The sequence below is a fragment of the Sardina pilchardus genome, chromosome 8, assembly GCF_963854185.1.
Source record: "Sardina pilchardus chromosome 8, fSarPil1.1, whole genome shotgun sequence".
In the NCBI taxonomy this organism is placed as follows: Eukaryota; Metazoa; Chordata; class Actinopteri; order Clupeiformes; family Clupeidae; genus Sardina; species Sardina pilchardus.
The window spans coordinates 12,145,301-12,169,249 of NC_085001.1; the positions used below are offsets into that span (position 1 = coordinate 12,145,301).

Below are 23,949 nucleotides of genomic sequence, written 5' to 3' on the forward strand. Positions count from 1 at the left end.
CAAATGAAATACCAATACAACAAAATATAGTTTTGCCAGAAGTGCAAATATAAAGTGCTGTTTAGACAATATCTACACGGTTTATAAATAGGCGATGAACAGATGATAAATGTCAAGTGCAAAAGATAAGGGCAGAGAGACTCGAGGCAGATAGCCTTGCGAAAGGCCATGTTGTAAAGATGAGGGAGTGAAGGGCTCCATGGTTGTAGAAGGGGAATGGGTTAGGTGGGCTAATGGGTCTTAGTGTTCACTTATGATGTTGTGGATATACTGTATGTGTTCTTGAGCCTGCTGATGTGAAGGCCCTAATGTCTCTTTGATTGAAGAAGGGAAACCGTGCATGATTGGGATATGTAGGGTCTTTGATGATGCTGCACACACTCTGTGTCCGTGATTGGCAGGGAGTGAGACCCCTATTTGTTTACCTGTTTTGACAGCTCATTGCAGGCCTCTCTTGTCTGCTACCACACTGTGATCCAGTTTGTCAGGATTAAACAGGATCTGAGGACATCGACAGGTATTGTGCAGGCTCATGTAAAAGTAGAGGCGAGATTCACTCTACCTCAAGCCCGTTTATGTGAATAGGTTTTTGTGGTGTTGAGAATAAAGATGCAACTTTGTACCTTACTTTAAAAAAAAAAAAAAACCTGCTATAATTTAATCGTGCAATCTTGAGCTGTGCGAATATATTTCTTTAAACCAACAGACGCACAGTGCAATATCCAGAAAAGAGGGGAGAAAAAGTAGTAGTGGTTTTGCTCACAGTGCTACAGACTGAATGTAGAGGAAAGTGTCTGTTTTATGTGTGTTTGGAGAATGAGTAGGATAAAGTCCATCTAACATAGAACTCTGGAGACTCATTAATGAATAAACCTGCATGCGGATATTCTGCGACCGCTGTCTGCTCATTGGAGTTGAGATCTTTTAGGATGGGCAGGTGGAGTCCTACTGAATTGTCAACCCTTGATCTTGACCCACAGAGGCCTCATAAGCGACTGTCCTCTCAAGTGTGAAACAGTTATAGTTATTAGACTTTCACTGCCGGTGGCAGGATGCTGAAATATCTGCTGTTTGGGGTGGGTGGAGTGGTAGTATTTGCGGTGGGTATTCTCATCGGACACTTTGGCATCGAGACAAACAACTCTCCTGACTGGGTCAGCAAACTCTCCAAAGATGTGGACGAAAGTCTTATCGAGAAGTTCATTGCTGAAGTGAGCAACTTGGAGATTCAGGAGAATCTCAGGTGAGTGGAGTCAGGCTATTAGGAGCACGGTGGACATGGAGAGGCTCATCACTTGTTGTAGAGGAATAATAAACACTGCATTTGATCTGTGCTGATATGGAGAGTTTTTTGGTGGTATCATGGCTGGAGAACACTAAGAGATGTTTAAGAGTTTAAGTGCCCAGTACCTCAAGTGAATGTTTACTTTTTGCTCAGACTGATACAATTACTAACTTCACTACAAAAGGCTGCCTTTCATATATATAGGCCTAATTATATCTTATCATATAGTGTAAAGAGTTTACAATTATGTTGTTACAATTTGTTGAATGTTGCTAATGTTGTTACACACACAGTGTCACAAAGTGTTGAATGTGACAAAGTGAAATATAGATGAAATACTGTGCATGGTTGTGTCCTTCATTGCAATTACTGCATGCTACAGTACTCTATGTTTTTCCTCTACCACAGAGAGCTGACCAAAGTCCCTCACATGGCCACTACTGCAGGAGATGAGCAGACAGTGCAGTACATGCTGACAAGATGGCAGGACTCTGTGAGTGGCCTGGACCAAGCCTGGAGAGAGGACTACAAGGTCTATCTGTCTTTCCCAGATGAAACCCAACCCAATAAAGTGACTGTAGGTGTGTTCCAATGATTAAAAATGTATTACCGTACATCTGGAGATAACACATAGCTCACAGCATAGCTGTTTTTCAAAAAACAAATATTTTAACTTTGTTATAGACACTTTATTGCCTGAGTCATGGTCACACTTCATTGCTGTACAGTTGTAAAGATGTAGAGATAACGCTGATGTGAAGATATAAAGATACAGCCATCTGGGCTTTGTGACTTGCATCATGGCAAAGCTGAATGAAATACCACCATATTCCAGTACTGACTAAGATATTGTGTTGTGTGTTGAAGTCAGTGCCTCAAATGCTGTCCAGTACACGGCCCGTGAAAAGGAAAAGGCCTATACACCAGACCAAGAAGATCCAGCGGTGGTTCAGCCATATGCAGCCTATGGGCCTGCTGGCCACCCAAAGGTGAGTCTTTTCACATTTTCAACAAAGCAACAGACAGTTAGTCTTGCTATCAACATACTAAGCTCAGTCTTTTAAGATTGAACATTAGTATGGGGAGTCACACTTTATTTTTACTGCACAAGAGGCGAGATCAATGGGCATAGTTCAAATGACTGTACGCTTGGATAGTCCTTCAACCAATCAGACCAATGATCCGGTACGTGGATAAGCTAGTTTGTGATTGGACCCAAAGGCTGTGGACAGGAAACAGGGGAGATAGATGTGCAGGTTTCCAGCTTGAGCTGCCCGGCGAAATCCAAATTCGCCAGCAGGTCAGGCAGGGTTCACCCAGCCTAACAGACCGTTCAAATGTCTGCTCGTCCTCTTCCATTTTAGGAGCAACTGTTGTTACCTCATAGCAATCGAGTTAATGTCGTTACCTCTTATAAAAGCCACATGACTATTACACTTACATCACTTCTTGAATGGAAAAGGGCCATGACCTCTGAAGTCCCTCCATTTACATATTCACACCATGACAAAGCAGTGGAGCTGATGGAAAGCTTTCAACAAGAGATACGTTATCACATACTTTTTGATAAGATACTGTTATCAGAAGTCTTATTTCAGGTATCATCTGATAAAAGAGGACGTCGTCGAAGACACATTTTGTCACTGAATTGTTGGACATGTACTGAAACACTGAATTGTTGGACATGTACAGTACATTCAAAAAAGTAGAGGTCACATTAAGTTCACCTGTAAAAGTTATAGTGGATTTTAGGCCTGTCCTGAAACTTCACCCCTCAGTCCTTCTACATTTTTTTGCCATTCAATGTATTAATAGCAGTGCATATTCTTACGTCTCCTCATAAGTCAGAATGATAAGCACTGCTACTACTACTACAGATGAAACATCTGCAGTTGTTATGCAAACAACTGCACAAATGATATGTTATACTGTAATAAATATCTGTAACTTGTTTGTATATGTGGTTTTGAGATGATGTGGCAACTTTTTGCAGGGGAAGCTCGTATATGCCAATCAAGGTAAAACCAGTGATTATGAGCACCTGAACAAGACAGTGGACCTTCGCGATACAATAGCCATTGTCAGATACGGTGGTGCAGGAAGAGCAGCAAAGGTGAGATGTGATACAGTAATCTCCCGTGTATTAGCCACATTGTGTATAAGCTGCAGGGCTGTGTTTTATGCAAGTTAAAAGAAACAAAACCATATACTGTAGATACCTAACTGTCCCAGTGTATCAACCTCATAGCGGAAGACTTTGTCAATGTATAAGCCGCGGCTAATAGTCTGTAAATGACGGTAAGACGTGCCTGCCATATTGAGTGCTTGCCTTCCACAATGTCTGATGTGTTGGTGTCTGTCTATAGGCAATCAATGCTGCACCGTTTGGAGTCATCGGCGTGTTGGTCTACACAGACCCTGGTGACATCAATGACGGCAAGATGTCGGACATAAATGAGACATACCCTCACTCGTGGTACCTCCCTCCTTCTGGTGTGGAGAGAGGATCCTTCAACACAGACTTTGGCGATTTACTGACACCCTACTTAGCAGCTAAAGGTAACAGACAATGTTTTCAGAAGCAGTAGGACCTCCAGTATCTTTTGTCAAGGAATGCAACATAATTGCCTTGTTTTGCCTATGAGTCGTGATAGGTGTGTTGGTTTGAATTACTATTAATATATGAGTTAAGTATGTAAGATCACTAAATTGTTGAAATGTGTGTCACTAATAGCCGATGAGGTAGGATTATTAACATTATAAAATGTATACAATGGAACTTAACCTTAGGAGCAAATCCTGTCTATTTTAGTTTTTGTCATAGTCTGGTTGAATGTTTTGTTTTTGTTTTCTGTATTTGTCTCAATGTATATTCTTTTTCTTGTATGTGGTTGTGTGCGTCAAGTGGTGCGATGTTTATGTTTCATATGCAAATTATGATGTAAGTGAATGATTGATAGGACCCCAGGAAGAATAGCTGGTTGCAGGCTAATGGGGATCCCAAATAAAATCCTAAATCCTAAATGCATAATAATAATTAGCCCTTAGGGATGTGATTGACTATTTGATAGAGCATGCCTTGTGTTATCAGATCTTCATTAAAGCACAGATTTATTGATCCATCTGTTAAATAATGCTGCATGACAATGTGAATATTGTCTCAAAGAACTAAGAATTACACTTTGAAATAATTTGTTGTTTTCTGTCCATGACTTCGTTCTCCTGATTTTTTTTTTAATCACACCAACTTTTTCACAGAGGACACCTACAGAATTCCACCAGAAGACATAACAGGCATTCCTCCTATCCCAACTCAGCCTATCGGTTTTGAGGATGCTTATGCTTTAATCTGGTAAGTGTGTCACTGCTCTTTGGGCTGTTTTGGGTAACCAGAGCCATGAATTCCCCTTTAACTGTCACCTCTGTCACTTTGTTTATACTGTTTTTCGTTTTTTTTTTATAGTGAACTGGGTGGGGAAGCATCTCCAACTGAATGGAGAGGAGCATTCAACTGTTCGTACAACATGGGAGGGCCAGGATTTCAAGCTTCGTCTAAATTCAGTAACAGGTGTGGATGCTTTAACAGATCAGTATTGATTCAAGTATGACCCTGTTACTCTGTCCAGTATGTGAACATTATCACAAGGATGAATGCCAGTTTAAGATAGCAGATTTATCTATAGAAATCTATATAATCAATGCTAGATATAAATTCACAGAAGAATTAATAGAAATTCTGACTGATACGTGCACATCCCAAGCCACCAAGGCTACAGCTGCTGTGTACACTGTGACCTGTTTCTCATGCTCATTTCAGTGATGTAAAGCTGGATATCTACAACCGAGAGGAGATAAAGAACTCCGCTAATGTGATGGGTGTAATACGAGGGAGTGTGGAGCCAGGTGAGTGTGGACAGTGGTGCATGGTGCCCTGTTCTCCTCTGCACACATACTGTACACCTCCTCAACACATTGGTGCACACTTTGTTTTAAACTAAGGTGCATATGTTTTTGTCAATGCCAATGTCAATTTATTTGTAGAGATATAGAACATTTAAAAAACAACAACAGATGACCAAAGTGCTGTTAGTGTGTTTTTTGTGAGGAAAGCATGTAAAAACAAGTAAACTATGCGCAGGATGTGTCGTGGGAGAAAGTAAAGCACTGTATCAGCATATCATAAATGTACATCTCTTTTGTTTGCCATATTTAATGTCCCTTCAGAACTATATCACTGGGAAGAGTCAGTTGAGGCGTGAGATATTTGCCTTTCTAACAGTGCATTGACTAGAACTACATTTGAATACGCGGATGAATGTTCTTGCAGACAGGTATGTCATCTATGGTAACCATAGAGACAGCTGGGTGCATGGAGCCATAGACCCCAGCAGTGGCACCTCCGTCATGTTGGAGATCACCAGAGTACTGGGCAAGATGGTGAAGGAAGGTAAGCCTACAGAGGTGGCATCACAGCATGAATCAGCCATCTTCATATCTCAGTTGGGGAATGTAGACCTCAAAGACGCAATACTACCCCAGGGGAACGAACCCAGGTTTGAGTCCGACCTGAGGTCATTTCCTCAACGCATTCCCCATCTCGCTCTCTTCCGCTCATCTCCTGACCCACCCTTCTGTGTCCTATCAAGCTCATATACTGTGTACAGTATACGTTTAAAAAAGACACAGTCATAAGATACATATTTTACGTAATTCAGCATTAAAAAAGAAAATAAAATGAATTTAACTTATTGCTGATGACCTATATGAGTTTTTGTTTGTGCAAGGCAAATGGAGGCCTCGTCGGTCCATCATCTTTGGGAGCTGGGGAGCCGAGGAGTTTGGCCTCATTGGCTCAGCAGAGTATACAGAGGTCAGCCTGATTCTGTTTGTTTATCTATCCCACAAGTTAAAACTTGGTCTTAGAGTTTAGAAATCTTTAAATCTCGTTATACTAATGAACTGTATGTTTGGGCAATAGTAAATGTGCACATATTTGTTTAGTGGCTGTTTGTCACAAACTTAAGAAAATTAATCTTAAATCAGATATTTTCTGGCACCCTAGGCAGGTAATGTACACAGGCAAGAAATCAGTGTCCAGACTTAATTCCAGAATGCCAATAAATGACTTTACTCAGAATCTTGAGTTGAGTGGGGTTTCTGTTGGTGGATTAGGTTGTATTTTTGTAACGTTTGTCTCATACTGTGTAGTAACTCAATCGGTTTTTAAGGACAGTGGTCAACATGCAGGTACTGAATCATTTACAGATAAACAGAGACATTATATCCTATGTCTAGACTATCACTACAATACAAATAGACTCGAATGGGCTGTCCAAATACAGTAGTAGTTAATCATCTCTGTTTGAGTTCTTTCACTGCTGTGGAGCCTGCTGTGGTTGCCTCCATTTTAAAAGAGAGTCAAGCCCCTTATCCTCTCCATCCCACAGGAGTACTACAGCAAGCTATTCCAGCGCACTGTTGCCTACATTAATGTGGACATCTCTGTATTTGGTAAGGGTACATCTTTCTCATTTGAATGCCAGTATTAAGATTTGTCAGACACCATTCATGTGCAGCACTGCTTTTTACCAGTAGTATGGGTCAAGTAACTGCTCTCTTCCGCAGCAAATGCCACTCTCCGTGCCTTGGGCTCCCCCTCAGCCCAAAGCGTTATCTTCACTGCCTCAAAGCAGGTACACTCAGGGAAGAGATTTGATTTGATTTCTTGTGAGCTCCAAATGACCTAGTGAGGAGACACACAAACTGACCAAAAAGCCTTTTTTATATCTTTATTACTTCAGGTAAAAACTCCTGGATCTGACTCAATATCGGTGTACGATAACTGGATTCGCTATTTCAACCGCAGCAGTCCCACTTACGGAATTATACCGAGGTATGTCCCACAGTGCTTGTTGTGCTGCTCTAATATCAACAGAGTTTTATATTAATGACTGGAATAAGAGACTTGATGTCTTGTCAGTGGCATCAAAGATGTTCTGTGCTTCATTGCTAGTGTTGGATACCTGACAGGGGCAGGAAGTGACTACGCTGCCTTCATGCATTTTCTGGGTATTACCTCAATGGACTTTGCCTACACCTATGATAGGGTATGAAACAAATTCCTATACATTCCCATATTTACATTTATTTTCCTATTCCTATTCCTTTTTTCCTTTATTTAACTTGTCATGTATCTCCCATTAATTGCATTATAAATGCTAAATGGTAAATGGACTGCTCTTTTATCGGCTTCTGCAAGCACCCAAAGCGCTTTACATATCATGCCACACATTTACCTATTCACACCGATGGCGGAGGCTGCCATGCAAGGCGCCAACCTGCTCATCGGGAGCACTGGGGTTAGGCGTCTTGTTCAAGGACACTTCGACAAGGTCAGGAGGAGTTGGGCTCGAACCAGCAACCTTCCAGTTACTGGACGACTCCTCTACCTCCTGAGCCACTGCCGCCTCAAGCCATGCTTTTTAAAATGTTGTCTTTGTTTGCTAACCAAGGTGTAGTACAGTATACTGCACTACATATACAGTAGTTCTGTGCACACAACTCCTCTGCAGTGCTCTTCACAACTGTGCACTCCTGAGTGGTGCACTATCTGGCATATACACAATTCACAATAACAAATCCTTACTTCAGGTCAGAGGTCAGATAAAAATAAAAACATTGCTTGTGTGTGTACTGCATATTGCCCTAACACAACTACATTATTCAAATGGAAACTTTCAGCTTCACTTATTGAAAGGGAAACATTTTCATTTCCCTCCACAGGATGCAAAAATGCAATGTCATTATCAGTGGACACTCATTTGATCTTATCAGTAAATGCTGAATGAATGCTATATAATTGGATGTTGTTTCAGAGTAAAACTAACGCCCGCATCTACCCAGCCTATCACACTGCATATGACACCTTTAACTACTCAGCTACTTACATCGATCCAGGTATGGCATGTTTTATTTCAATTTCATTTAAATACCCCCCCCCCCCCACCACCACCACCACCCCAATATATCAATATATTTCCTCGGATGCTACTTCCTCTTTCTTTTGTTTTCCCTCACAGGTTTCACCAGCCACCAGACAGTCGCCAGGACCGCAGGGAATGTTCTGTTGCGTCTAGCCGATAGCCTTGTGCTGCCCTTCAACTGCCGCGACTACGCTGAAAGTTTGGAGGGTTACCTTAGTGTGGCCGTGACAAACTTCAAGGACGAGTTAGCTGCGCATCAGATTTCCATTGGTAGGTTACCTGAACCAGTGGCTCTCCAAGTACAACCATTATGACCAGCATTTAAATAAAGTAGCATAAGCCAATTTAAATATTTCACATAGGACATACTGTTTTGTATTGTTTTGTTTTTTTGTTGTTGTTGTTTTTTTTCAAGAAATACAAAAACTAGTTTAAATTGAACCATTATTCATAATATATATTTGTATATCATTTGAAGTGATTATTTTGTCTTCATGAAATAAAACATCTTGGAGACTCCCAGAGTACCACAACAGAGAGTCCGCGTACCACCAGTGATACCTGTACCACAGTTTGAGAACCACTGACCTAAACCATAGCCAGTGGCCAATTACCAGTGATTCCCAGCCCACTAGTTAGATAAAGGACAAGTGAAAAAAAACAAAAGCTCAAAATGAAACAGAGACCGTTATATAGAGTAGGTCACTGATTTGAGCTGAGAAGGGAGAGTAAATAGGAGAACGGTCAACAACACGATAAAGTAAATCAATCAATAACTGTGTGTGCACCTTCCTATGCCCTCCTCAGAGCCACTGAGCCAAGCTGTAAAAAGGTTCCGCACCGCAGCTGACAAGCTGAACAGTGTCATCCAAGACCTTGATCTTTCAAAAGTGACGTGAGTGAGGATCTGCAATATATTTTCATAAGGTCAAACACTGAACTCAGTTGTTTGGGTGAACTGAGGGCGGTTCTTATCATATAGGGGTGTTGTCCTAAGTGAATGGATCTTTGCTCTGTCTGCATTCCCTCAAAAGGCCTCTTGATGTTCGTAAGATCAACGATCAACTGATGCTCCTGGATCGAGCTTTCCTGGATCCTCTGGCATTTCCTGACAAATATGGATTTAGGTGAGGAACAGTTTGCCTCGCCTTGATGTCTGACACAACATCTTCTGCATTCGATCTATCGTCTCTATCCATCATCTCTATCCATCCATCTTGTAACAACTCTCTGTGCCGTAATCTCCAATCCCCAATCCCTCCCTTTAATGCTCCAATTTCTCCCACAGGCACGTGATCTGGGCTTCAAAATCCTCAGGATTAGCCACCTTCCCTGGCCTCGCAGATGCCTTTGAGCGTGCCCAGAGCACGAGCCTAGCGGCCGACTGGAGTCAGGCCCATAAGCACCTGTCCATCCTGGTGCAGGCTATTGCAGGGGCCGCCAGCACTATAGAGGATGTCATCTAAGGCTCAATTCATACCAAAGATTCCCAACGTGACGAGACCGAGTTCCGGCGGTGTGAATTAAATGTTGCTCGTAGTTGCAAGCCGTCGCAGAGCATTCAACATGTTTAGTCGCAGCTGTAAGGTTTTAGAACGTCGCGGCTCCTCTCGTCTCGTCGGGAAACTTTGGTCTGAACCCTACTTAAGAATGCTACATGATGTCTAGTCCTCTTTTTTACCGAGCGGGGCGCGCATGGAACTCCTTCTGTGAAGCAGGAGGTCACCACTACTCCAGCTGAGAGGGATTGTTAAAGTTTGATTAAATTTAATTTAAAAATGTAATAATTCTTTTTTACGTTTTTTCCAATATGATGATGATAGAATCCAAAGTCCTTTCCTACACTCCTATTGTTAAACCATTTGAAACCACTTTTTTTTCGTTAGTCATGCATAAATCACTTAATTACAGTGAAGATGTGGTGGCTGTATATTCAATTTCTGTGTATATATATAATAAAGTGTCTAAAGCTTGTTTCATAGTGTAAAGCATTTTATGCTGTAACTGCTGCAGTGTCTCTGATGAGGAAAAGAAGCACAAAAACAAGTTAGGCTATCCATACTTACCAAATAACACACATTGTGTGTGTCAAAAGATCAAACTGTTTAGAGTGCCAGATATACATTTTCTACATCATCAGAATGCAAAAGAAGTGTGTGTGTGTGTGTGTGTGTGTGTGTGTGTGTGTGTGTGTGTGTGTGTGTGTGTGTGATGCAGTAATGCACTGCGTTTGGTTCATTTTATTGCCATGTGGATTGATGATGAGTTGAGGTGATGTTATGTTGATCATGACATGATGTAATTTCCATAAAGAGCGGGAAACCTGCCAGCCAAACCATGGTTACAAACTCCCTTTGTTCAGTTGGTGTCCACTGCAGTGCAGTCCTGAAATACACCACCAGGGGGCAAAGAGAAGCCTGTTTGTGAAGTCCCTAAAAAAGCAGCTGGTCCTGAAAAGGCAAGAAGAGAGCTCTGCTGAACCCTTGTGGAGCCACAGGACACTGATTCAGAACCCACACCCTACTCTTGTGTGCTGTAAAACATACGGTCCATCTAGTAACCGTGACCCTGTCTGGAATCAATCAATCAGTCAGCTATGTCTGAAATGTTTCAGTGGAATCCTTTTACATCTCTCACTATTTGTGTCCTTTAAATATGCACCTGATGTAGATACTTTAATACACCTTGACGATTGCACAACTCATAATACTGATGTTATTTTTTAGTCTCAGTTAATTTTTCAGATTTCCCCACTTTGAAAGCCTGCACTAGATACAGTATGTGACTCCTTCCTGAATCCTTGTCAACATGCCATGTAATTTAATGGATGATGGTCTCCCTGGACTAATGCATAGGCTACTGTAGAAGAGGCAGCACAGAGAAATGAATGCAATTTATTCAACTCAGCACTTGTAACCTTGTAGCATTAGCCTACTTTTGTCGTTCTGTGCTAAGTGATCAGCCATGGATTGTGGCATGGTAAACTTCCTCAGCTTGTTCAAATGCTCACGGTCCCCCCCTGGCCTCTGCTCATTATAATGTAGTTCAATGGCTTCTAGTGGCGACATCCATCAAGTTCAAATTCTCACTGCTGGCCTTCAAAGATTCTAATGGAACCACCGTGGCCTACAATCAATCAGCCAGTCGCTCATATAGATTTTATGGGTCATCCCACCCACGGCGATCCACCAGCGGCTGAATTATTCCGGGTAACAGAAGCTACACTGACAGAAGGTCCCTGACTGTCCCTTCAAACCTTAAAAAGCACCAAGAAGATGGAGGTTCCTCATTCCATCTGTGCTCCCTTTTCAACAGTTTTTTTTTTTGTCCAACAGTGACTTTGGGAAAGACAGTTTGGTAACTCTAGAGTTAGAGAGCACAAAGTTGGCATTAGTCACTGACACATGAGCTGACTACCCCCACACTTTACAGCTCTGATGTCTCAAAGACATCTGTGTGTAGGAGCGCTACTGACACTGCCATTACACAACACTGAATATGTTCAGTGCTTATCATCCAGTTTCACATAATGTGTGAGAGCTGTGTAAACACAGGAGTTGTTTTTGGCACAGACACCACACAAAACTCTGGGAAAAATCTGTTTAATTATGGATCGTCGTTTTTCAGGTGCAAGGTTTTTTTGTATTAAAGCCTTTCTTGGCACCATAAAAATGGTTGTGTAAGTTTTGAGATCATTTAATGAAAGTCCTTCCAGTTGAAAGGCACTTGGCTGCCGGTGGTTCAGCCTCTCTTGGTCCTGAGCCCTGGGCGAGATGAATAGGTGGTTGATCGCGGCGGGCTTTTGTGGACGCCTATTGTGTCCACGTCGGGAAGTGCTGTATTTGCTCAGCATGTGATGAATTATTCATGCCTCTCTGGGTTGTGAGGACTTCTCTCGTTCTCAGGCATCCCAGCACCCCCCCCCCCCCCCACCCCACCCCCCATCCCTCCCCAGCACCTCTCTCTGCTCCTCTGTTTCTCATCTCGCACCAGAACAGATCTGGGGTTCACACAGGGACCATCACCCCCCCCCCCCCCGCCTCCCTTCAACTAAGCTCTAAAAGTTTATTGTGCTGGTTACATTATTTAGGACTCTCCACAGGCCCAACACATTAACTCCCTCTACAGGCCTCTGCATTATACATGAGAAGAATGTTTAGACATGATCCACCCCCCCCCCTCTTCTTCCCCCATGCCTTACTTGAAGAGTAGAGGGATTTAATCACCTCAAATTCTCTCACATGACGGGGACGTGAGGCTGTGCTCGGAGCAAATTTGACTCGCGTCCATGAACCGATGAAAAACCTCATCAAGCCTGCGTCAATAGAGAAGATTGTAAAGTTTGTTTTAAACAGCAGGAAATGCACGCAGTGGCAGGGAGGGTGTGTGGACGTCATGCCACACGCACGGCTGAGGCGTCAGTGCTGCTGAACATGAACAGTCTGTACTGAGGCAACGTAAAAATCTGCACCCCGGCCCGAAGAGCTCCCAAATATAGTTTTTTTTTTTTAAATTTAGTAACATTTCAGGCTTTACATACAGCCGTTCCTCAGACTTTCTGAGGTTGTTTTTGAACTATTTTTCGGATCTCGCACTCGACAAAAACGTTGTGTTTTCACAGTCTGTACTGAGCCTCATGATGTAGAATGAGAAGGGGGTACAGGGGTACCGACTAAACATGGAGTCATCCACAAAAACACAATCAGCCAGGGTGTCCTCGCAAGTCGCAGAGTTTAATCTTTTTAAATATACATATACAACTTTTTTGTTTTGCATTTAAATACCCCCGTTACCCGCCCCTCCCCTCCCCTCCCCAACCTCAACCCGAACCCCTCTCCTTCCCTCCCTCCCTCTCACTCCCTTTCTACAGGCAGAGCACTCCAGACATCCCCCTTCCGCCCTCACGGAAACCAGAGCGCTCACCCCCCGCTAAGAAAAATCACACCTTCTATTGTGCAGCATATTGCTTTTTTTTTTTTTAAGACAATTTCGAACATAAATTAAATACTACGGCTTGTGTCTGCTCCCCATGTTTGTTTTTTTTGTTTGTTTGTTTGTTTGTCTGTGTGTAACAGCATTGAGTCCTTGAGAGCAGGGAGTGTCCTTCAGTCTGCCTACACGCATTGAGAAAGGTGGGACTCAGACAGGGGAGACCTCCGTCCCCCCCTCCAAAAAAACAAAATGGATTCTCCTTGCTCCCCCCCCCCACACACCCCAATATAATCCATGCCTGGAGGTCTTTAAAAGTCTGTTGCATGAAGGTGTACTCTGTCGTTGGTGGAGGTCCCATCGCCTGTGCCACGGCTGTGACGACTTCCCTTTCCAAGAATAAGAACCAGGGATATGGAAGAGAGTCCAAGGCTCACTCAAAAGGCCCATTCATGCTGATGCTCCCCCTTCACCATTCAACTTTTTTTTTTTTCTTTCTCTGTAGATGCATGGGAAAAAGTCACTGAAGCCTATCACTGCATATTTGATTGGATCCCACTGTGGCAACAACGACTGTGATTGGTCCACGATGAGGCTGGGAGGGGGGGGGGCTTGGTGCACACAGAGTGAAGGGCAGATACGTACTGTGTGAAGTTACGGCACTAGAGGAAAACTCAGTCTAGTCACAAGGCATGCACAAACACTGAACTCAAAAGAGTCTCCATGAGTGAGTGTGATATGCATTTGTATGTGAGTGTGTGTGTGTGTGTGTGTGTGTGTGTGTGTGTGTGTGCATGAGTTGCACCTGCTCTAAGCAAGCAAGTATGTCTGTGTCTGCCTCTGCATTCATTTGTGTGTGTGTTTGTGTGTGTGTGTGTGTATGTGTGTGTGTGTGTGTGTGTGTGTGTATGTGTGTGTGTGTGTGTGTGTGTGTCTGTGTGTGTGTGTGTGTTTGTACGTGTGTGTACTTGTGTGTGTGTGTACGTGTGTGTGTATGTCTATGTGTGTATGGATTCAAGTCAGCATTAGTCCTCTGTAGTCCTAGTAGTTGGAGCAGTCTCTCGGAAGGGTTCCTGCCTGCGCTCGGGCAGGGCAGGCAGTGCTGGCGAGGATCACACGCGCGGGGAGTACTTGGGGTTTCTTGGCACCTCGGTGAAAGATTTCAGCTCGTAAGGAATCCCTGTGTCCACTTCAATGGATTTTCGGGAGAATAGCAGCCGGATATCATTGTGCAAGTAGATTTTCCCAGATTTGGAACTCTGGAATCTTGGGTTGGAAAAAACAACAACAGCAAAATTGTTAATATATGGTTAATTCATGATTTCATGATCATTCATTGATTATTATCTACAAGATGAACTCAACTGGGTCTGTTTTGGATTCTATTCAAAATGCTGCAATGCAGTATGACTCCAGACATCACTGCCTGAATGAGAAGTAAAACGAAAGACATATGTACTGTACCTGAGGTGTATCAAGTAGCAGAGAATCTTCTTCCTGTCCACCTGTACGTCCTCGGCGGGGCCCGCCCTCTCTGACCCCTCCCCCTCGTCCACGGGTACCAGGAAGATGCGGTGACGCAGGAAGGTCATGTGATTGACAGGCATGTCCCCAAAGTTGTACGTCACCAGGAACATTTTCACCACAGTTTTGTTGGGGTTGAATAAGGTCTGAAGGAGGAGAGGAGGGAGGCATGATATTACTATTAACCCCAGAGATCAGTGTAAAGAACTAAACACACACACACACACACACACACACACACACACACACACACACACGCACACACTGGATGTGCGGTTTAAAATTTAACGCTATCTGTATCGTAAGCATAAATATATATCAGAGGGCTACTAAAATCATGATATCAGACAGCTTCTAAAAGCTGGGCATGGTATCAGCATCACAGTAAACTGTGTCCTGAACTGCACAAACACATTAATCTTATCTTATCGCTCTGCGGTACTAATAACCCAGGCATTAGCGCGGCGATTAATTCCTCCTAATCACGTGACGCTGTCAGACCATTTCTCTGCCTACTGATAACGGTGCCATCACTCACCACTTGAATGGTCCCTGCTTTGGGTACACTATATCCCTTTTTCCCCAGCGGCTCCAGGGAGATCACACCCTGTGACGGAGACAATGACAGGTGAATGACAAACGGAACAAAGACAAACAGTTCACTTTGACTGTACTGTACACATGGACACAATGTCACATGTTCAGTGCTCGTAAACGATAAGATGATAGCTTTCAGAACAGAATAATGCAGAGGATAGGATAACATTTAGTGACCTCGTAAGAAGACCGTATTCACATAAGCTGTGTGCCCTCCTGCATGTACACAAAACACACACACACACACACACACACACTACACACACCACACACACTTACTAGGAAAGGTGATGGTGCACTGTGCTCTGAGATATCGTAGTAGGTGACCTGAACAGGCAGGGTAGCATGTTGGGGACAGTAGGAGCCGCTGGCCCCGATCTCAGCAGTGAAGCCCTCGATGCTGCCCGACGGCGAGAAACGGCCCTTCAGTATGGACTCCTGCTCAAGCACATGGCGGGACAAGAGGACGTGGGTCAGTGTGGGCTGGTGTACTCTCACTGGACACTTAGCTGTAGTCACTTGTGACGGTGAGATAAAAAGCTTCTAGAGACTCCCTACAGACAATGCCTTCACCACTGATTCAAATTCATTATTAATGTCTTCCATCAATGCACATGCTTAAGACAGGAAGAGACACGCTAGTGAATATTATTTAAAATACGTTTTTTTCTATGAGCCATGACCTTTTCTTGTCAATGTTCATATACAGTATGATTTGTGGCCACACATACAGTAAAAGTGAGTAAAGAAATATGATGAAGTGGTGACAATCATAAACATTTATATGTGAGTGTATAGCCTATCTACAGTATACTGTATATGTGTGTATAAGTACATGTTAACTGTGTGCTGTGAAGTGGTGTGTGTGTGTGTGTGTGTGTGTGTGTCGTACCTCAAAGTTGCCCAGGAGCGAGCGGCTGATGGAGGAAGAGGGCCAGACGGCTCGAGTTGAGTGACAGTTGTCCGTCCGCCGGCCACTACGCAACTGACGCCTGGTAAGAACAGCAGGACACACAGATCACAAATAAGGTCATCTCTGAGAAATCTCCACTACATCTCAAGGTCATCTCTGAGAAATCTCCTATACATCTCGAGGTCATCTCTGAGAAATCTCCTATACATCTTGAGGTCATCTCTGAGAAATCTCTCAAGACCTCACGATAAACACCAAGGAGCTCCATGAACATTTATCAGTTCTATAAATCCTATCAATTAGAGTCGAATCTAAGTGTCTGTGATGACACAAATTTGGCATTAGGTTCAGTGACGGCTGCCATTTAGTAAACAGTTGCAAGATGATGGAAAGATGACTAATATTCTGTGCTAGGAGCTGTCTATGTGATAATGAAAATGCAATGCTTAGCATTTTTAAAAAGTTCTGCCTTCATATGACACTGTTTTGAGCACACGGTAGCAGTTTAAATACATGAACAATACAACACAATAAGCCAACCCCATAGGAAGAGCTGGTCATTATTCTGACTGAAGTTACCTCCTTTCTTACTACAGTACTTGCTATGTTCAAATGATCCAGATTAAAGAGCAGCAACTTACGATTTGAGCCTGATCCCACTTTTCAGTCTCCTTCCTGATCGTGTACAGTCTGTGGCACCCTGCCAAAGACAAGCCCACAATGATATGTATGAGATTATACATCTTAGTCATTGGTCACCTTTCATTTATCATTCATCAATGATCAAAAACACTGCTCTATACAAAGGCCACAGATACAAGCTGATACATAAAACAAAACATTAGTCACCGATACAGATAAGAACATGATCACATCAATAGGACACGATTGGAACTTTCTTTCCGCTGTGCGTCTGTACTCACAGGTTGTGGAGGTGTGGACTCTGGGTCCCAGGCACAGCTGTAGTCTAAGCTGCCCATGGCCCCCCCTGAACCGCTCTCTGTCAGCTGGGCCTCACTATCAGCTGTAGTTCAGCTCCACAGAGCATGGTCGAGCTCTCTCTCTCTCTCGCTAGCTCTCTCTCTGGCTATCTACAGGCTATGTCTTTCTCTCTCTCTCTTGCTAGCTCTCTCTCTCTCTCTCTCTTTCTCGCTAGCACTCTCTCTCTCACTCTTTCCTCTCTGCCTATCTGCTCCTACAGCCCTCTCCCTCTGTGTGGTTCTATCTCTGGGAACAAGCCTCTTTTTCGCCCCCACCGTTCCTGCGGATGGGTCCCATCAACCACGCATGTCCTTGCACAATGCCTTCACCCCTCCATCTCCCACACAGACCACTGGGTCCGCGATCCCAGTGTGGGGGGGAAAAAAGAGAGAGAGAGACATACTGCATCAGCTCTCCGGGCCACCAACCAAGCCCCCAAAAGTCTTTCTGGAACAGAATATGATATGTTCCAACGCGGACCCAGAAAAAGCCGTGTGTTTTGTGAGGTGACGCGAAAGCACACACCTGGTGAACAATGGGGCACTCAATAGGCTTTATTCTGGACTCCGCTCAGTTCAGCACCGGACAAAAAAAAGTAAAGAAAAGAGTTTGCATCACTCTTTTCCACTTTCCACGTCCATTTATCAATCTTTCTTTCTCCCTCTATCTCCCTCTCTCCCTTTCTGTCTCTCTCTCTCTCTCTCACACACACACACTCACACACACACAGGAGCTCATCCCTTCCTAGAAGTTTTAATCAGCTTTCCATTTCTGTCACTACTTCCTCTTCCCTGTTCCATCTCCAACCCCTGTCACGGTGGCATCGCACGGTGGCACAATCAGCGCACTCACCTTGTGGTGTTGGCGGGCCGAGGGCAGCAGGTGGTTCCAGAAGGGCGCGGCCTTGGCGTCGGTGCTCCGGCAGGAGGCCAGGCCCAGCCCCGGGGCCAGCAGCGCCAGCCGGCTCCTCTTGGAGGTGGACGGGCCCTCGTCCTCGGAGCAGGACTCCCCCGTGTCGCTGGACGACAGCAGCTTCTTCTTGGCCGGGCAGTGGGCGGGCGAGGACCCGTTGGAAGCAGCAGCGGAGGAGGAGGGCGAGGGCGACCCGTTGAGGTGCGCCCGGGGGTCGACGCCGACGCCGACGGCGAGCGTCTTGTCCGAGGAGCGTGCGCCGTTGGAGGCCGCGCCGTTGGTGGCGGCGGGCGGCGGGGTGGACTCCAAGCTGGCCGCCCACTCCAGAGCCTCGGAGAGCCCCTTGGGGCTGGACGAGGGCCGCGGCGGGCTCGGGCTGGCGCTCCGTGCGGACGCCGTGCAGGAGCTTCCCTGCTCGACGATGATGGCGGTCGAGGCGGTCCCGTTGCCGGAGCCCTCGCCGTGCGGCGGGGAGCCGATGGAGTGGGCCGGGGCGTCGCCCCCCGGGGGCGGCTCGGGGCTGAGCGCCGGGGACGCGTCGCCGGAAGACCGGAAGACGTCCACCATCGGCGGCGACTTGGGCGAGAGCGGCGCCCAGGCGTCGGGCACCGGCCGGTCGTGGTTGTGCTGGGCGGGCCGGCGCGCGGGGATGGCGCTGTAGCTGGGGGACATCGGGGGCCGCGGGGGCGTCCTGGCCGTGCCGCCCTCCGGCTCTCTGTTGTTGCTGTTGTTGTTGCTGTTGCACTCCAGCAGGGCGCACGAGTAGAACGGCTCGGCGGGCGCGGAGCCGCACAGCACCTCGGCCGGGGGCACGTCCACTTCCTCGTCGTCCTCCGCCGAAGCGGTCGCGGTCGCAGTCGCCTCGTGCAGCCGCTTGCTGGCCAGCGGGGTGACCGGCTCGTCCAGGCTCCGCTTCAGCCCCGCGCGGGACGCCCGCTGCCCTCCCTCGCCCGCCTCCGAGTAGCCCCCTCGCTGCGAGAAGATGGACAGCTGGTAGACCTTCTGGAGGCGGATCTCCTCCTCCCCGAAGGGCCTGGGGACGCCGCTGCGCGCCCCGAGGTCGGGCCCCTCGGCTGGGGTGCTGGTCGGCGGCAGGTCCCCCTCTTGTGCTGGGAGCTGGACCGCGGGCTCCTTGCGAGCCAGCTCGACGTGAATGTGACGCATGGCTTTGGCGTGTGTGTGTGTAACCGAGCCGCCGGAGCTTCGTGCAGCAGGGCCTCGAGAATGACCAAGAGTTCTTGGAAGTGCAAATGGCCGGGGGAGGACCGGGAGTAGAGCGCTACAGTGTTACGGGGGCCCTGCTTTACAGAGTAGGGTCCGCGCTACGCTCCCCTGCGGATAGCACAACAGTCTCTCTACAGTGCCTGGCCGTCTGGCTCCTAAACACAAACACAGAGATATATCAGTGTCATGTATGCTACAAACACAATGATCAATAGCTAGAAATCAACAATGAATAACTAATGTGGAGCCTATGTGGAGACACTAATGTGTCTATTTCTATGCGTTTGTATTTTAATGTTTATTTATTTAATTGTTTATTTAAGGGACAGTGTATATTAATGAACATCAGTACAAGTACACAATGGAAATATGCTAGAGTTAGCACCATAGCTAGGAGTTTAAAGGTAAAATGCTAAGCTAAATCCACAAAGACAACATGAAGGGCACATTACCTAGTAAACTACTGCTACAAGAAGCCTTTTGTCAAGTCTGTAGACTTTAAAAACTTGATTATACCCGAGGCAACTTTGTCGGCAGTGTTGCTGGGCAACAACCTAACTGGTTCCATGTGTTCTGATTGGATGATTGTGATCATCAATCTACTAATGATTAAAGTGCTCGTTAAATGCCCAATATCAAGGGCAAACGTGGCTGAACAAAGACACGCAGGAACACTGCCCAGCAACACAGCTCAAAAAAAGTGTATTATTAGCGTTAGACTTCCCAAATGCACTGACCCACCTCTCTGTTGTCGTAGTTTGCGTCTGCACTCCGGTCTGCTCCACACCCACCCCGGAGCTGTGCAGTGCCCGTGGCCCAAGCCTAACCCTGCTGCTCTTCCATCTCCAAGGCTGCCCTCCGAAGACCAACAACAGCATTCCCGGACAGACAGTCTAACGGCGGAGCACAGAGCAACCATTCAGTCAGCATGGGCTTTTATGGCTGTTTCAGGGTAAGGCAAAAAAATAGCAGAGCCTAACTTGCAATTGCAATACATTTGCATACAAAGGCAATTCACTCAACATAACTGCTTGGCTCAGACACACAGCCTAATTTAAATGAAAAGCAAAGTACAAAGTCTAAAGTCTAACTGAAGACAAAAGTCTGACTTACCGGTATTTAATCACTAAAGTTAAATCTATTTGCTAATTTATCTCATTTACCATGAGATAAAGAAACCCTATTCATAAACACTGATGGGTAATCTCAATACTCTGCCACACGGTAGCATTAGTCCATGCACAAGACACTTGTGTGACTTGGGGCACTGTTGTCCATCATTTAAATCTCCCACAGTGTTGCAAAAAGGACAAGCAGCTGACGGAGGACTGACCTCATGAGCGGAGGCGTGTGTGTGTGTGTGTGTGTGTGTGTGGAACTGACCCGAGGGCAAAGTGTCAATGAGGAGGCAGGGCCTGCAGAGGCAGTGCTGGTGAGCGGGCGGCGGGGTCGGTCTCTCTCCTGCGGTTCCTCCTGCGCGATGGGGCCAGCGGCCTGGCACGCCCCTCCTGGGCACCTGGGCGTGGGGGGCACCTCAGCGGCTGCATTGCGTCTCAGGCATTCCAGTGAGTGAAGCCTGGGCAGAGGGGACAGAGAGAGAGAGAGAGAGAGAGAGAGAGAGAGAGAGAGAGAGAGAGAGAGAGAGAGAGAGAGAGAGAGACACAAACCAGGGGTCAGAGGTCACACTCACACTCCAAGCCTGTGTTCAAGACATCCACTATACACTAGACACAGATATGCACAGATATGTTAGTTACCATAATTTCATTACCATTAGCCACGGCTTATACACTGATTTTGCAAAAATTCTTCAGCTACGAGATTAATACATGAGGGCAGTTAATGTGGTTTTAATATGGTTTTGTTTCTTTTAACGCATAAAACACCGTCCTGCGGTTTATACACAATGCGGCTTATACACAGGAAATTACTGTAGTTAGTCAGTTAGACAGTTGGTTTATTGTCCCCATGGGAAAATTCATTTTCACAGATCTGTACATCCTCACATCTTGCTTCACATCACCAAACACAGTTGGAGTGGGAGATATCACATGACGAAGAATTCAGACATGAAGTGACTTATACCCCTGGGAAACGCACCACAGACATTTTGTTGAGTAGCTGTTTAATTGCATGGGAGCTGACACATATGTGAAGGGTTCCACAAAATAAAGAACCGTTAGCAATGTGCTGGCATGTGGCCAGCACTCCGTGCTTCATGTGCAGCCATTCCACAGATGACTATTATGATCCAAGAAGACTCATGATGGAACACTGCTGTGTCTTGTCTTGTGCTCTCCACTTGACAGCTCCCAGCGACTGCTGCTAGTTCAGCCACACACCACACTGCCCTGGAGTCAATCAATTGACTAGCTGATAAAATCATGATCTGAGGAAGCAGAGGTCCCTGTTCCAAGTCGATCAGATCAAATCAATCACTGACAGTCAACAACTGGCCAAACCGCTGATGAGATTGGAAACCATATTCATGTGAGCACATCTAGGACAAAGGTCCCTTAAGGCACTGTTTAGATCAGATCAGCGGAGTGTCCAATACGTTTGGCGGGGCAAGGACTAAATTGACACCATGTGACTTGAAATGACTTGCGCAAACATCAGTGTCTTTGTGACCAAAATATGACCTGATCAAGGACATGAGGCAATAAGGATGGCCAAAATACAACAGCATCTTTGTAAAGCCTCGGAGTCTTTGTGCAGTCAGGACACAAACAACCAGCCACTGCCATAACAAAACAGTGATGTAAGAATGTCAAAATGAAGGCACTTTCCCAGGCTAAAAAACAACAATCCTTCACACTGAACACATCAAATATATAGACAGCAACACAAATGTATTGGGAGCGTATTTTATTTCCACCTTGACATGTACAGCACCGTACTGATGATATTGCACATTTCTAGCAACTTCTGTGCAATTCAGTTGCGTCATCGCAGACCGTCACTTGTAGATTATGTGTCACAGTCTGTCGTCACCTACACCGCAACAGCTGCCAAGCACTGCTCGTGCAACTCCATACTGGCACACTGTTACGACAGAAATACATTTCTCCATGTAAGCTTAACAAGCAAGAGAGACCAACAAGCAAGAGGTCAGATGTTGCAGGGTGGGGTACAAAGGATTCAGCTCAAAAGTAATGGCCAGGCTGAAGAGACATTGAAATGGTTGAGTAAGAAAGCGAGAGAAAGAGAGAGAGAGAGAGGGAGAGAGAGAGAGTGAGAGAGAGAAAAAAAGGGGAAGGAAACTGGTTGAGTGGGTGTGGGAGATAGAACGCTGACTTTGGCTCGGCTGCAGCGTGCGTGACATCACTGAAAGTCACATTGCTGCCCAGCTGTTGTAAAGTGGGTCATCTTCACAGTCCCGGAATACACAGCTGACCAAGTTATGTCACGGTCAAAACAGTTCACCGGCAAAATATCCGTGTGAAGGATTATCACAGACACACACCCGCCAGTCAATAACTAATCAATGGTCACGGCTATGTGTGCTTGTCTGTGCATGTTTGTGTGAGTGAACTGTGAAGACAAAACAACCGAAACATCACACACCAAGCCACTGATGTGAGAAAAAGGAAATTATTATTTAAGGCTTTTATTGTGTTCATTGCACAACACTGAACTTGTCTATCAACACCTAGCTGCCAGGCTGGTCTGCAGTCTGTTTCCACACCGGCAGCAACAGCTCCAGTTGCTTCAGTTAGTGACTCATGCCTGGCAACTTCCCTCTGATGTATTTGAGTCATTTACTGACGCAGAGTGTATGCATGTACGAGCTGACATGAACATGGAACACACACTAAACACAATAGGACTGTCTAACAGCAATAGCCTTTGTGTATTGTGTAGGTGTGAAATGACAAACCTCAAGAGATCATCGCCCTGTGCTCTCTCTCTCTCTCTCTCTCTCTCTCTCTCTCTCTCTTACAAACACACACTCCACTACACTGTATTTACTCAAAAGTCCCTTGGCTTCCAGATGGGGTCTGTGGAGGGAAGGAAGGTGAGGGCCTTTGGGGGAGGGGTAAGGGCAGGGAGAGGCTGGAGTATTTATAGTCGCTTTGGTGGCACACAGCTAACGAGGCAGATCTCCCAACGCAACAACCGCCCGACCTGTTTCTTTATCTCTGCTCACCTGAGCTCTCCGCTCTGCCAGGGCACGGCACGCCTCCAGAGGCCGGCTGCAAGGCTGCCGAACACTTACTGCACTGACACGCGACGTCCCTCGAATGCACTGAGAAGGGACCGATAAAAACGACCGATTTCTTATCTCGGGCGAGGAATCCAGACGGGACTCTTTTGGCCTCGTCAGAGTTCAACGACACTCACTTTTGGTCTTTAATTTGATATTGTGCCGGCACAACACAGTGACACAGGCCGGAGCTTTTGATTTCAGAAGAGCGCTCTTTGATATCAGAGAAGCTCTGGCTCGCTGACATTTTCATACTGCTAAGGCTGCCAGTTTTAGGAGCACATTCGGTTAAGCTTGCTCACGTGTGTAACTGAGACGAGGTGGCAGTGTGGGGTTCTTGTGATTTTGCACCGACTGCACAGCAGTGCAGAGCAAAGGAGGAGTGAGGAGGACT

The 23,949-nt window shown here is 45.8% G+C and overlaps 2 protein-coding genes across 5 annotated transcripts in view; one reads left to right on the top strand and one right to left on the bottom strand.

The window, feature by feature from the left end:
• The first annotated feature begins 710 nt into the window (after positions 1-710).
• Positions 711-10,034, top strand: naaladl1 (N-acetylated alpha-linked acidic dipeptidase like 1). The gene is made up of 19 exons (XM_062542731.1): positions 711-1,243; positions 1,694-1,866; positions 2,153-2,274; positions 3,279-3,398; positions 3,652-3,844; positions 4,544-4,637; positions 4,749-4,853; positions 5,103-5,188; positions 5,613-5,732; positions 6,070-6,155; positions 6,733-6,796; positions 6,911-6,978; positions 7,087-7,178; positions 7,299-7,392; positions 8,161-8,242; positions 8,365-8,538; positions 9,076-9,163; positions 9,303-9,395; positions 9,557-10,034. Exons 1-19 carry the CDS (start codon positions 1,053-1,055, stop codon positions 9,732-9,734), a joined length of 2,223 nt encoding a protein of 740 aa, XP_062398715.1. The 5' UTR covers positions 711-1,052; the 3' UTR covers positions 9,735-10,034.
• A 3,084-nt stretch (positions 10,035-13,118) lies between these two features.
• Positions 13,119-23,949, bottom strand: part of LOC134088662 (atos homolog protein B) — a 21,508-nt gene continuing 10,677 nt past the window's right edge. For 3 of the 4 annotated variants that reach the window (XM_062542735.1, XM_062542733.1, XM_062542736.1), the window contains 9 exons: positions 20,732-20,924; positions 20,090-20,241; positions 18,065-19,503; positions 16,873-16,931; positions 16,211-16,310; positions 15,598-15,756; positions 15,260-15,328; positions 14,662-14,867; positions 13,119-14,463 (listed from right to left, as the gene is read on the bottom strand). In XM_062542735.1, coding sequence (XP_062398719.1) covers positions 14,310-14,463; positions 14,662-14,867; positions 15,260-15,328; positions 15,598-15,756; positions 16,211-16,310; positions 16,873-16,931; positions 18,065-19,288 — 1,971 coding nt within the window. In that variant the 5' untranslated portion in view covers positions 19,289-19,503; positions 20,090-20,241; positions 20,732-20,924 and the 3' untranslated portion in view covers positions 13,119-14,309. Of the gene's footprint in view, positions 14,464-14,661; positions 14,868-15,259; positions 15,329-15,597; positions 15,757-16,210; positions 16,311-16,872; positions 16,932-18,064; positions 19,504-20,089; positions 20,291-20,731; positions 20,925-23,949 lie in introns of all 4 variants that reach the window. The other variant, XM_062542734.1, reaches the window with a different exon arrangement.

Excerpts from the sequence above, each read along its gene's own strand:
- naaladl1 (XM_062542731.1), top strand. The coding sequence starts at position 1,053 with ATGCTGAAATATCTGCTGTTTGGGGTGGGTGGAGTGGTAGTATTTGCG. Across the intron at positions 3,399-3,651 it reads GTGCAGGAAGAGCAGCAAAG|GCAATCAATGCTGCACCGTT; the intron begins GTGAGATGTGAT and ends GTCTGTCTATAG. Across the intron at positions 7,393-8,160 it reads TTGCCTACACCTATGATAGG|AGTAAAACTAACGCCCGCAT; the intron begins GTATGAAACAAA and ends ATGTTGTTTCAG.